This window comes from Cynocephalus volans, chromosome 3, assembly GCF_027409185.1.
Source record: "Cynocephalus volans isolate mCynVol1 chromosome 3, mCynVol1.pri, whole genome shotgun sequence".
Lineage (NCBI taxonomy): Eukaryota > Metazoa > Chordata > Mammalia > Dermoptera > Cynocephalidae > Cynocephalus > Cynocephalus volans.
This window is the reverse complement of record NC_084462.1, coordinates 34,270,420-34,285,598: the sequence shown is the minus strand read 5'-3', so window position 1 is coordinate 34,285,598 and position 15,179 is coordinate 34,270,420. Positions and strand designations below refer to the sequence as shown.

Genomic DNA, 15,179 nt, shown 5'->3' with positions numbered 1-15,179 from the left:
ATAAGGGGCTTAGGTTAGTTGACAACCTGGGGCAAAAAGATTAGAGTTTGTTCTTCAAAACTTCCTTGAAGCCCAAGGTAATCATTGCCTCAATCTGAAATCTAGATCCCATCCCTGGTGTACCACTGGAATGGCTTTGTGAATGCCTAGAGTCTCTCCATAGTGAGGGGTCAGGGCTATACAGTCCACAGTCAATCCTCCTGGTATTGGTGGATGGCAAGTCTGCCAACCAGCAGCAGGCATTTTCCCGTTTCCCTCATAGAGGCTAGATGTGGAAGGAAGGAAATCAGCAAAAGTGGCCTGTGGTTCCAGGAGCCAGGTTAGCAGGCTAGATTTTGGTGCTAAGAGAATGTAAAAAACAGTTCCAGCCAGTCATTCCAGACATTCTGGAGCAAAAGTCCATGGAAAGACAAAAGCATTTTGGCTGAAACTAAAGTGGTCCAGTTGATTTGGTTGAAATAATAAATTTGTTTAAAATGAATCTTCTCAATCACATATAGCTTAATTTTAATCAGTATTATTTAATTTGTCCACATATAATTTAATTTTAGACCAGAGTCAGTTCTGTATCTTTTTGTACATCTTTAAGCATATTGATCCACTTTTTAGAATTTCCTGACTTGGACTTTTTTTTTCTTTTTAAAATTTCTAATTTATGTTCAGCTAACTAACTATTCTTGCTATGTTGTTAGTGATAACAAGAAGCAACAACCTAAATGTGAATTGATTAAAAACACTTCGATACATCCATAAAATTTGTTCTTCAAAGCTGCCTTGAAGCCTTGGTAATCATTGTCTCAATCTGGAATCTAGATCCCTCAAACAGCTTTGATATAACAATGTTGCCTGTGGTTGGAAGACCAGGACTAGTTCGTGACTCACACCTAAGAAAGCTAAAATAGACTTTTACCAGAAAGTCCAAGGCCCAACAGCTGACTAACAAACAAATGGCTTTGGTAGGTGAGCCAGTAGAAGCTGTTGAGTTAGGATGGTCCTGCACTACCCAAGTTTGTTGGGATGAGGTGTCATGAGTATTTCTCATGGATCAGGCAGCATGGTTTGGGATCTTGACAAGAACCTCCCAAGAGTCATAAAAGTTCCAAAAGTGAGTTAATTTTAACCATCTGCCAAGTTGAGAATGTGAAGCCACCCAGCCACTCAAAAACTGGCCTCTCTCTTAATCTCTCCTCCCTCCACAGAGCTTCTATCCCTCAACTCTTATTAGACAGGAACTAAATAACAGTGAGTAAGTGAGGGAAGAAGTGAGCAGGGAGGTAGTTAAGTGGGGAAAGAAGCGATAGAGGACAGGCGTGGAAGAGACAGGCAGGGATAGAGTGGAGTGGAGGAAGGGGCAAGCAGGGAGGAAGAAGGGGAACATGACCATATTAGTCAATTTCTGTTGCTTGTAACAGAAATACCTGGAACTGGGTGATTTATAAGGAAACAAAATTTATTGTTCACAATTTCAGAGGCTGGGAAGTCCAAAGTCCAAGGAACACATCTGGTGGGTCTTCTTTGGTGGTGTCTTTACAGCAATGCAGGGGTCTCACATGACAGGAAATGGTGGAGTAGAAAGAGAGAGCTCCTCCTGCACCCTCCTTTTAAAGCCCTCAGAACCACACCCATGACCACCATTAAACAATTCACTATGGCAGGATTCTCACAATCTAATCACCGCTTTGAGGGCCCACCTTTCAATTACCATAACAGGATTTCCTACCTCCAATAGGTAAAGTGGGATCAAGCCTCAATGACACTGGGGGGCCATTCAGTCCACTGCAATGACCCTTTCTGTAACAATCCCAGGGGAAAGGAAAGGAATTAATTTTGGAGTTTCCACTATTATACATGAACAAACATTTTCATTACTGAGTAGATACTGTACTTGTGACTTAACGTAAACAGTAAGAGTATACGTAACCTAAGACTTAAGGAGAAAGCTATAGGACCTGCTCAAATCTTCATCTAGAAGCAGAGGAATAATACTCCCACTGAATTAAGCTTAAAGAAGTGGTGGGAGACCAAAATGAAACTTTGTTTTTGTCATAATCCATAAGTCACGCTTGTTCAAAGTATGGTTTTACATACATATTTGTGTGAACATAGGGAAAATCTGACAAGATAGGCTCCAAACTATTAACAATGATTACCTCTAGGAGGTGGGGTTCTTTCTTTTTGCATTTCTACATTATTTGAATATGTTACTATAAGCAAGGATTAGTTTTATCATTTTAAACAAAAGATTTAAAATAAGAAGAAATCCTTTTTAAATAAACAAGTAGCTGGCATTACAACATAATACACAGCTGAGGTTTATGAGGGTCTAGACTCAAACCTGCCTTCTTCCTCTCTTACCTCTGAACACAGACCTTTCTCCGATATTTCCTGTTCTCCTGTCCTTTTCTTGCAGCCATGAATACTCCTGGATGATCTTTTCCTTTTATGATTATGTTTTAATAATTTTCCCCTGCTCACTGTTTCCTATCCTTCTATAGTCTTTCCCCTTGTTACATGGCCATATCTGAAAACTCCCAGTGCCATATATGCCTTGTACCATTACTGTCAGTTTTATTTAGTAATTTATTATGTAACAATTTCTCTTTCAAAGCATAGAGAATATTGAAAAGTATCTGTATGTTCTGAATCTCTTTTAGATGGGGAGAACAGACATGAGATCAAAAAGTCAATTCCAAACCAGAATATTTCTGATGAAAATCAAACCCAGGACATGATAATGGAGAGACTAACAGGAGACAGTTTCTGGTACTCCATCTTAAGAGGACTCTGGGATTTTGATTACCAGTTAGAGTTTAACCAAGAAAACCAGCAGAGACATTTGGGACAAGTGTCTTTCACCAAAAAAAAGATCACACAGGAGAGAAGTCTTGAATGTAATACATTCGCAGAAAACTGTAATCTGAATTCCAACCTTATTATGTATCAGAGAATTCCTTCAATTAAAATACCCCTTAATTCTGACATACAAAGAAATAGCATCAGACATAATTCAGACTTGATTTACTATCAGGGAAACTATGTAAGAGAGAATCCCTATGAATATAAGAAGTATGGGAAAATCTTCAATCAACATGTTCTTCTTACTAATCATATTCATGCTAGAGAAAAACCCAGTGAATGTGGGAAGGCCTTCAGACACAGCCCATCTCTTACCCAATCTCAGATAGTCCTTACAGGAGAGAAGCCCTATAAATGTGATGAATGTGGGAAAAGATTCAGCCAGAGGATACATCTTATTCAACATCAGAGAATTCACACAGGAGAAAAGCCTTTCATATGCAATGAATGTGGGAAAGCCTTCCGTCAACATTCATCCTTTACTCAACATCTTAGAATTCATACTGGAGAGAAGCCCTATAAATGCAGTCAATGTGGTAAAGCCTTTAGCCGCATCACATCCCTGACTGAGCATCACAGACTTCATACTGGAGAGAAACCTTATGAATGCAGTTTTTGTGGCAAATCCTTCAGCCAGAGGACACATCTTAACCAACATGAAAGAACTCATACAGGAGAGAAACCCTATAAATGTAATGAATGTGGGAAAGCTTTTAGCCAGAGCGCACACCTTAATCAACACAGGAAAATCCATACTCGGGAGAAGTTATGTGAATATAAATGTGAAAAAACCTTAAGCCACTGTCCTTCACTTACTCAGAAGCACATAATTCAAGGTGGGGAAATCATATGAATATATAAATGTAGGAAATTTTTGGTCAGACCTTTTCATCCCATTCAATTTCAAACCATTCATAAATTTTTAACTTATAGAAACCAAATAACCTTAAGCTAGCTGCGTATTACATTCCCAGGAGAGGCTATAAGTAGTGAAAATAATTTATTTTATAAAGAGGATAGTATTAGTAGTCATGTTCCAAATCTGATATAAAACTTTTTAAAATTTTTAAAGAAATGACCAGAAATCCTATAGGTGATAAGCTATAATTATTCACCTATAAGTTTTATGGTATAAAGCTTTTAAATCATATAAACATCGATCAATCAGAAGGCAATGCTGTAGTGTAAGCAGTCACATAAACTTGAAATAAACATAAAAGAACATTTTTGTGTGTGTGTATGGCTGGCTGGGACAGGGATCCAAACCCTTGACCTTGGTGTTACAACACCATGCTCTAACCAACCGAGCTAACTGGCCAGCCTGAAGAACAGCAATATTTTTTAAAGTTCATTTATTTGTCTGCTTCCTTTACAGTTTTTAACTATATGTAGTGTTTACTTAATTTTTTTATTTTTCTTTTTTAGAGCATAAATGAGCATACATATAAATGAGAAATTGGTTAACGCACACAAAGAATGATTATATATTGTAATGATGAATAAACTACCCTGATTTGACCATCACATACTGTACACAACTACTGATAGTCAACTTAATATTTTTTAAAAGGACTCAGAATTTTTAGCTTTCTCCTAGGAAATATTATTTAGCATCTAAAACTCATAATTTAGTTTTATATGCCATTACATTTGCTCTACTTTCCTTCAAAATAAGTATATAACTTTTGAAATTAAAAATATTCATTGGTATATCACCTAAAATCTTATGTACCATCATTTGAGAAATAATGTGATAGGATACAGTAATATCATGTTGTTATTCTTTTAGCAATCCTTGCATTATTTTCATCAAATGAATCCTACGATCACTTTGAGAAGAGCCTTGGAGGAGACTGAGGGTCATTCTGATGAACTTCGAAAAACTGATTTAGAGAAGTCTGCTCTTCTATCCTTCTATTTTGTTTTAAATTTCCCTATGGAAAACAGATTTTTGAGTTAAAATTGTCATTTCTGCTGTAAGTTGAAATCAGAGTTTTCTTGGTAATGACCAGGGCTAAGAATACCCGTGCCAGCCTCTATCTCTGTGGGAGGTGCAAGAGTGTGGGACTGTACCAGAGGGTGAGTCATGGTGTCATGCTGAGGATAAGAACCAGGGAAGAGCTTCACTGGCTTATATAAACAGCTAAAGAAGTAGTCTACTGGCTTAATAATTCATTTATTTATTGAAAAACATTTATGTAACACCTTTTTCCAAAAAGAAATTAAGGTGGTTTAACTTGATTTTTATGATGACCGCCTTGTTTGATAGAAGTCACATTTTAATGCTATAAAGCATCATAAATTTAAACTGTCATAAGCCATAAATAGCTGCAAGTGTGGGAATTCTTTGATTTCTTGGCTTTTAGTTTTTCTCTTGGTCTTCTCAGCCATGGCTGAAGAAACCATGAGACTAAGGTAGGTAGGCAGCCCCCTTGTTTTCTCACCTTTCTTGTAACATCTCTCAGCTTGAGACTTCCCTGATTTTTTTCCCCTGTGAAAAGACTGGATTTTATAGCTCTCCAGTGAAAGCTGAAGTGATTTAAAGTTTTAAAGTGATTTAAAAACTAAAATACTTTTAGATCCCCATACTGGCCAGCCGCCAAAAAAAAAAATCAAATAAAATACTAAAAACCAAGAAAGTAATTCATTTCATAACAGAAGTTAAACTTTTCAAGGTCCATTTATGCCCCACATAACAATGGATGTGAAATTGTTAATAAAACTTTTAGTTACTGTAGTCAGGGAGGATATCTAATAGCATTGTGTTAAATATCTGTGCCATAGACATCCATTTTGGGGGCAGATCAATACTGGAAGTATCTTCCCCCAAAGGACCCACATTTAACATTCATTTGCCATAATGAGGTAGAGTATGGGGCACACAGATTTCAGGAAGGGAGAGAGTGAGCCACAGTGAAGTACTCAGACAGCAGAGGTATGTATTAAAAGAAGTAATGATTAATTACAATTGGTAAAGATCTTGATCAAAGCTTAATTTTGCAACCAGAAAAATAAACTGAGTATTCCACAAAGAGTTCTAAGGGCTCCAGCACAAAGCAGTATATCTCAGCACAGGTGAAAAACAAGACTATGAGATTTTCAGAAGAGGATCAGCAGAACTTGGACAATCCCAGAAAAGAGGTGTCTAGACTGAACCAGACCATAGTTGGCCAAGGATTTTTACCAATTCTTCATAACTGGGAATTGTAAATTAGAATCCTATCATATATTCCTTAGGGTCATAAATGATTATGTTTATGTTAGTTGTACAGTAAACTGTCATTATGGTGTGGATTCATTCTTATGTTGTCCTTTGTTCTCTTCAAAATGTTCCAAGCTAAGGAGAGAACTCTAAATATATTAATGACATCAATACTGATGCTCAGAGTAGGGGAGCCAGAGGAGTAGTACTCATTCCAAAACCTGTTTGTTACGACCTTTCCTGTCTAGGAGGACAACACAGTGCCCCTTCATATATACTAGTTCATTTGGTCCATCCCACCACGTTATTATCCTTTTATGACAAGAGATACTTAAGCTACACATAATAATAAGTGACTTGTTATTCAGGGTTTCTCAGACTGAAATGTCACTATAACATAGGTCATTTTACTCCCAGTCCAGTAGATACAAACAGTACCTGGAACAGTCTAACACTTTGAAGACATTTGGTAAATATACGAACCTTAATAAAATGAAAGACTGCTGCTCAACACCAAAATTTGTGTGACTCTATTTCTCGAAACAGATTATTAAAAGGATCATCATGTTGATAGATACATGTCCAAAGGGCTTGTAAGCATGGAGAAAAATACTTATTACTACTTGTCTTTTGATTAATGTTCAGTTTATTAAGAAACGAATTGACATTTTTGCAACAGTCATCATTCTTCTACTTATTCAGATTTGCAACTAATAAAAACTTAATAATTTTTAAAATTAAATATCCATACTCTTTTAAACACTGACTTCAGATTTAAACATATCTAAATATTTCATTAAAATAAAAAACCTAAAACATCAGATTCTATTAAATGCTTTAAGAAACAGGAAAGACATGTCCAGAGTATCACAATAATTACACTAAAACCAATTACAAAAATGTTAACCCCGTGAACTTAATCTTTTTTAATCCTTATTTGAACTTTCCCAAGGTTCCAGTTTTTCATATGTTCCTAGGTTTACACTGTTCTACCGTGTACTCTTTTTATACCTTCCTGGAGTTTTAGTAATCTTACCAGACCCAACATAATAATACTGTCTCAGACAAACTAACGTGCAGCTTATGCATTAGCAACTGGCTGATCCTCAGTCAGGTCATCTATGAGACCTACTCGCACAGACAAAATAATTTTTTTGGCCTCCTTTTATAACTAAATATCACATGTTATGTCGTGGGACATCTTAAGACCTTTTGTACAGATTTTAAATTTTTGAGTCGAATTTTCCCAAAACCATCTGGCCACTGTCCTGTCATTTTGATACAATGATCTTGTTGGCTAGTATTTCTTAAAGCTTTTATATGCCTTATTAGTATAATCAATAAGGCCATCCAGCTCCTTCTTCCTGAAGAATGCAGTTTTTTTGTTTAAAGATGACCGGTAAAGGGATCTTAACCCCTGACTTGGTGTTATCAGCACCACACTCTCCCAAGTGAGCTAACTGGCCATCCCTGTATAGGGATCCAAACCCATGGCCTTGGTGTTATCAGCACTACACTCTCCCAAGTGAGCCACAGGCCAGCCCTGAAGAATGCAGTTTTTGTGGTCAGTTTTCCTCTATAGAATATTTGACTATTTCATCATTTTGGAACACACTATTGAATTCTCCTACTTGCTTATTGCATGTGACCATTAGAGCTAATTAACTGTTGAAATGTTTTTCTATTTTGTCTAAGTGACCATTCAGTTCTTCCTATTTCTTGATACTGTTCCAACTTTTTCCAGGATTATTTGGCTTGCCCAGCACCCCTGTGTTTATTCTTTCCTGATTAAATAGGGATAAATATATTTACACATACAAATATGTGTGTATATACATACGGACATACTTAGCAAAAAACACTGTATATTTGTAGGATCAATAATGCATCATACATACCATATTATATCCTTTGATTTAATTTTTATTTATCCTTTGCATTTTAACACACTTGGTTTTATTAACTTTGCTCTTCAGTATCATTATGAACATTTGTCCTCTTATATACTCATCTAGTTCCAATTAACCTTTTTTTTCATGCTCAAATTAATTCTTGGCCAGTGCAAGCTCAGTTAAACTCGCTTCTTTTAACTCTCAGCAGTGTTCCCGTTATTCTTAAAACCATTCTTATTTCTTAAAGTTAGATGTTCCAGGGCCGAGCCCGTGGCGCACTTGGTAGAGTGCTGCACTGGCAGCGCGGCGACACTCCCGCCGCGGGTTCGGATCCTATATAGGACTGACCGGTGCACTCACTGGCTGAGTGCCGGTCACAAAAAAACGACAAAAAAAAAAAAAAAAAAAAAAAAAAATAAAGTTAGATGTTCCAAGTCCTTCCTGAATTTTTTCCTGCTCTGATACGTGGGATTAGCTACCTCCCCCACCTCCTGCCCAAAGAGTTCTAGTTACTTTTAGTTGGAAAGTAGTAGCAAAAACCAAAATCTGAGCAGTAGGGATGTATATGACCATTAAAAGTCAGCAAAAGTCCTGTTGCTGCTGCTACTGTAACCACTGCTGTAAAGTCACTTTTAGCAGAAAGAGTTGTATAATATGAGGGTACTTAGAAAAATTCATGGAAAAATAGAATTAAAAGATAATATGAATATTTCCATGAACTCTGAAGACCCCTTAAATTTTTTAAGACAACACCATGGTGTCTCACTGACTCTTCAAATCTAGCATATGTGGATGTAAACTATTGTTTTGGACATGACTGGGTTTTTTTTATCAGTGGGATATTCATCTCCACTGACAGAAATCATTTAAGTAACTTTATTTAAAATTGATTCCAGGCTGCCTTTGAGAGGCCCTCAAATTTTTGTGTGAAATCAAGCTCCTAAGTTCTTTTTTTCATTTATATACTCAATATTCTTCAGAGGTGTCAAATGGGATTGGTATTGTGCATGGAAAGGTAGAAAAGGCCCACTTATAGTGTGTCTTTAGTAGCTCAGCAAGAAGTGCATATCTTTCAAAAATCCTGACTTCTAGCATTGTCTATATTTTCCAAGAATAAATAGGGTCTTCAACTTCTTAGGGCTTCCTTAAATTTACCTCTCATATACTTGTCCAATAACTGGTTATGTTTATACTGAATCTACATTCTATACAGGATTGCCTGCACCTCCCCCCCACCCAAAACTGCAGAATTTCTGAAGCCTTGGATGGTGGTAGCTCCATCTTCTTCTGGGATTACAAAATAAAAATTTCTCTCCAGTCAGGGTCAAAAAGCCAGTGTGGGCACCCTAGAGCTATTACATGAAGGTGAGATAAGGAGTAAGTGGTGAGGTAGGAATGGGTTGATCAGTGCAATGGCAGTACACAGCCTGCTGAAGACAAAACCCTCTTGATATTTAAAAACATAACAGAGAAATGCTAAGTGTATGCGTCTGAATAACCCCACATGTGGTAATGAAAATTTAGCTCAAGAAAAAGAAATAATCGTTACTCTTAAAAATCTATTTAAACAGAGATCAAAAATCCACTAGAAGAATGAATAAAAGACATAAACAGTTCACTAAAAAAAGATACAAATGACCCTTAAATATATGAAAAGATGCTCAACTTCACTCAAAAGAGAAGTGTAAATTAAAACAACTGAACTACCATTTCTCACCTTTCAAATTGGCAGAAATCCAAAATCTTTACAATAAACTCTGTTGATGAGACTATCACGAAAGAAGCACTCTTATACATTACCAGTGGGAATGCAAAATGGTACAATCCCTGTGGAAGAGAAATTGGCGATATCTAGCAAAACCTAATAGGCATTTACCCTTTGGCCCAGGAAACCCATTGTAGAAATTCACCCTGAAGATACACCTCTAACAATAATAAAATACATATGTACAAGGTTATTCATTAAAATACCAGAAACAATCTAAATGCTTACACAAGAAAGATTGCGTACACAAGAAACTACTGTACATCCACATAGAAAGTTCTGTGCAACTGGAAAATAAAGCATTGACTTAGATACATTAAGTGAAAAGGCAAATGCAAAACAGTATATACAGAATGATACTTTTTGTAAGAAAAAAAAGAATACGTATCTGATTATCTTTGTAAAAAGAAACATAGGACGGACAAACCAGAAACTAATAAATTGGTTATCTGTGGGAAATGGGAACAGGGTTGAAGAAATTGGGAAGGGAATGAAAATTCTCTGAGTATACCTATTTATAGTTTTGATTTTTGAGCCATTTTAATGATTAGCACATTCAAAAAATAAGATTAAATCCAAAAGGATAGGTTTCTTTCTATCCTTGAATACAAAATTATATAAAAACAGATACAAATGAACCTAATTGTATAAAATATCACTATCATTACCACACAGAATAAAGAAAAGAATCTGAGAAAATTTTTAACACAGTGCTGTCATTGTACACTCTAAGGACAAAAAGAACTGCAAAAAAAAATCTCAAGCTGCACTCAGCAAATTTTCTGTTAATAGTAACAATGTTATTGCAATTCCAAAAGTGTTTAGCTTTTGCTGTAGAATTTGGCATTAGTCATTGGTGTTGCTGGGGTGGGGACCAGGGTTCTCACTGTGGGAGAAAGGAGATACAAACACAGAATTGGGGAAGGAGAAGATACCCATTGTGTTTAGAGGAGGTAGAGAGGAGGTGGGTGCATGGTTATGTGAGTGTATTTCAATACATAGATAGCTACATCCCCTAAAATAGCTTGGAAGCCAGAAAATCTCAGTAGCAAGGTACTCACCTAGCACCCAGATCTTGTTTTCTAGATACCATACCGCACTGAAATTTCTCCTTAGGGAAACTACTGACCCAACAGCTGGATCAGGGAAAGTACAGATGAACCTGTATAATACTTTTGTGCCAGAAAGTAAAGAAATGCACAAAAAATGATGGAGACAAATCAAAAAGACACAGACATTGGCTTAAAAAAGCTCCCAGTGGTCAATTTTGCAACAATTTCAGCTTTAAAATGAATGACAGGTCTAAAACATTAAATTTAAAAACCCACGAGTCCATACAGATACAAAGAAAAAAAGTTAAAATTTTTAAAAGGTGTGAGTGCAACAGCATGAATTCATCTCAGAAACATTCTAAGTGAAAAAGCCAGACTTAAAAAAAGATACTGTATGATTCCATTGACATGAAATTCTAGAATAGAATGTATGTTACTGTATGGTGGTAGAAATTAGGGCAGTAGTAGTTTCTAAAGGAGATGGATTGACTATGAAGGTCATGAGGGAACTCCTGGAACTTACCTTCATTGGGGTCTGCGTTATGTGCATGTATACATTCATCAAAACTGACCAAATACTTAAAGTGTACATGCATTTCACTGTATTTGGATTATATCATAATTTAAATTTTTTAATGTGATGTGGGGAAAAGGAAAAGCTGTTCTTTACCAGATAGTAGTGCCAACTAAAAGTGTAGTAGGAATGATACCAGATAGTAGTGCCAACTAAAAGTGTAGTAGGAATGATAGGAAAATCACCATTTTATAACCAACATAGTAATAATAATTGATTGAGGCAAGAATCATCAATGGATGCTAAAACCAGTATCTGAAAGTCTGGAGAAAAGGATATTCACATAGTTTCAAAAGTATCTCCTCAGGAGTTACTTATTAATTACAAAGGGAATTATTAATTATTAATTACAGTGATTATTAATTACAGTGGAGAACACTGACAAACACTACCTCAACCAAACAGCAAACTAATCAAAAGGGATACACAGTTACATGACTCTTCATATGATGCTCTGAGAAGGACACATCACATTTAATATTCCTGCCAAGAATATTAACCTGAATTCAAACCTTAGAAGACTATCAACAAAGCAAAACTGAAAGACATTTGGCCAACAATTGGCTTAGACTCTTTTTAAATGTCAGTGTCATAAAAGGAAAAAGAGAGAGACTCATGGGCCATTCTACAATAAAGGAGACTTAAGAGCATGACAACTAAATGCAATGCATGATCCTTCATTAGATCCTGGATCAATTTTTTAAGCTATAAAGGACGTTATTGAGATGATTGAGAAACTGTGGCTATGGACTGTGTATGAGATAATTTTAATACATCGGTGTGAAATTTCCTGAGTGATCATTTCATTGTGGTGATAAAGGAGAATAATGATACAAGATCAATGGAGTATTTACGGGTAAAGTATCATGATACCTGCAACTAAATTCTCAAATAGTTTCAAAAAAATACATATCACATGTGTATGTGTGTTTACATATATACATACATATATAGTGATTGTGTGTGTGTATCTTGAGAGAGAGAAAGATAAAGTGTGGCAAAATGTTAACAATCGATGGATATCTGAGTGAAGGGTTTATGGTTGCTTATTGTACTTTGGCAGTTTTTCTGTAGGTTTGAAACTTTTTAAAATAAAAAGTTGGTTTAAAAAAGCAATATTTATTGAACCTTAAAATGGGCCAAATTTTTAACTTTATAAAAAAGAGTTAGGGAATGAAATGTTTGTCCTTAGATTAATCTTATCTTCTTATTGTGATTTCCTGTAACATACAGTATCTGCCAATGAGCACCAGGAATGTTTCCAGATGGATCACAACCTTCCAGTATCCTAAGAAAGAAGGATATTGCTTGGGTCCATACATGTCACCCCTATATTCAGGATGAGATAATTAGATGAACACCTACATTACATAATTTTAATATTTGGCTAAGAGAAACATGAAAGCAAAACATTTTAATACAAAAGATAATGAAAATTTTCATTGAAAAGGACACATCCATAGACAAAGAAATGAACAGTAGCCGAGAAAGGGGCAAGAAAAGCAGATCACAGATTTAACATAATTCCTATCAAAACACAACTGTGTTTTTTTTTTTTCTTTTTGTAGAAATTGACAAGCTGATACTAAAATTTGCGTAGAGATGCAAGGACCAAGAATAGCCAAACAATTTTGAAAAAGAGAAACAATGGTAGAGGAGTCACACTTCCTGATTTCAAAACTTACTACAAAGATGTGGTGATTCAGACAGTGATACTGGCATAAGGATAGACATACAGATCAATGGAACAGAATTGAGACTCCATAAATAAACCTTTACATTTTATGATCAGTTGATTTTAGACCAGGGTGCCAATACAATTCAATGAGGAAAGAACTTTCATAGTCTTTTTAACAGGTTATGCTGAAACAACTACATGTCCACAAGCAAATAAACGAAGTTGAACCAGTTCCTTACGCCATACACAGAAATAAATTCAAAATGGGTCACAGACCTAAATACAAGAGCTAAAATTATTAAGCTTTTAAAAGAAAACATAGGATTAAATCTTCATGGACTGCCTTGGATTAGGCAAAGTAGTCTCAGATATGACACCAAAACCATAAGTGAAAAAAGAAAAAATAAACAAATTAGACTTCACCAAAATTTAAAAAGTATTGTATTTCAAAGGACACTATCAAGAAAGCAAAAAGACAAGTCACAGACAAGAGAAAATATTTGCAAATCATAGATCTGATAAGGAACTTGTATCTAGAATATGTAAAGAACTACTACAACTCAGCAATAAAAAGACAACCAATTGAAAAATAGACAAAAGATCTGAATGGACATTTCTCCAAAGACATAAAAATGTCCAAGAAATGCATGAAAAAATGCTCAACATCATTAATCATTGAGGAAATGTGAATCAAAACCACAATGAGATACCACTTTAAATCCACTACAATGATTACAGTCAACAAGTCAGATAGAGCACAGTGTTATAACACCAAGGTCAACAGTTCAGATCCCTGTAATAGCCAGCTGCCAAAAAATAAAAATAAAAAGAACATAACAAGTGTTGGGGAAGATGTGGAGAAATTGGAAGCCTCATACACTGCCAATGGAAATGGAGGATGGTTCAATCACTTTGGAAAACAGTCTGGCAGTTCTTCAAAATGATAAACATGGAGTTGCCATATTCTCCAGCAATTCTTCTAGGTATATACCCAAGAGAAATTAAAATATACATCCATACAAAAACTATATTTGTAGCACTATTTATAAAAGCTCCAAAGTGGAAACAGCCCAAATGTCCATCAACTAATAGATGGATAAATAAAATGTGGTTTATCCATAATATGAAATATTATTCAGCCATAAAAAGGAAGTACTGATATATACTACAAAATGGATAAACTGTGAAAACACTGTGTTAAGTGAGAGCAGCTAGTCACAAAAGGTCACATATTATATAATTTCATTTATATGAAATGTCTGAATAGGAAAATCCATAGAGACAGACAGCAGATTAGTGGTTTCCTAGGGCTGGAGGAGTTGGGTAAACAAAATGTAACTACTACTGAGTACAGAGTTTCTTTTGGAGTGTTGAAAATGATCTAAAATTGATTGTGATGGTGGTTGCATCACTCTGTATATAGTCTAAGAACTATTGAATTACACTTTAAATGGGTGAATTGTATGGTATATTAATTGTGTGTGTGTGTGTGTGTGTGTGTGAATAAAGCTGTTTTTAACAAAATACTGATCAAAGTGATCAAAGCAAATTTTATCTGGGAGTCTATTACACCTCATCCTGGTTGTCTTTTTTCTTTGAGTCTCCCTCACCAGTACATTTATTTATTTATTTATTTATTTTATTTATTTTTTTGTCGTTTTTGTGACCGGCACTCAGCCAGTGAGTGCACCGGTCATTCCCATATAGGATCCGAACCCGCAGCGGGAGCGTCGCCGCGCTCCCAGCGCCGCACGCCAGTACATTTAATGTGTTCCAGGTTCCACACTAATCACCAAGGATGCAAAATAGAATTGAGACATAACTCCTGCTCTGAAGGAGTTCTACGTATAATCAGGTGAAAAGAGATGCAAACATAATTAGATTATAGGTAGATGTACCATAATATAGTGGCACACTAATTTCTGGAGTTACAGATGATAGAGCCAATGGATTCCCAGAAAAATGTTGTTTATCCAGGAAAGACAGCAGGTTCAAATATATGGAGGATCATAGGCATGAAGGCACATTCCAGTATAAACAAAAAAAGTATTCTGTTTAAAGAGTACAGTAAGGAAGAGGAGTGCTGGTAGGAAAGCCTAGGGAGGGCTAGGGCTATAGATCATTAAGTTATTTTAGATTATAAAATGGGGCTTGAACTTT

General features: G+C 35.7%; 1 protein-coding gene across 1 annotated transcript in view; it reads left to right on the top strand.

Annotated features, from left to right (window-relative positions):
* Nucleotides 1-4,242, top strand: part of ZNF713 (zinc finger protein 713) — a 45,363-nt gene extending 41,121 nt beyond the window's left edge. Inside the window, exon 5 of the mRNA XM_063089993.1 lies at nucleotides 2,655-4,242. Within this exon, the coding sequence (XP_062946063.1) occupies nucleotides 2,655-3,709 (1,055 nt within the window). The 3' untranslated portion in view covers nucleotides 3,710-4,242. The remainder of the gene's footprint in view (nucleotides 1-2,654) is intronic.
* Nucleotides 4,243-15,179: the final 10,937 nt, after the last annotated feature.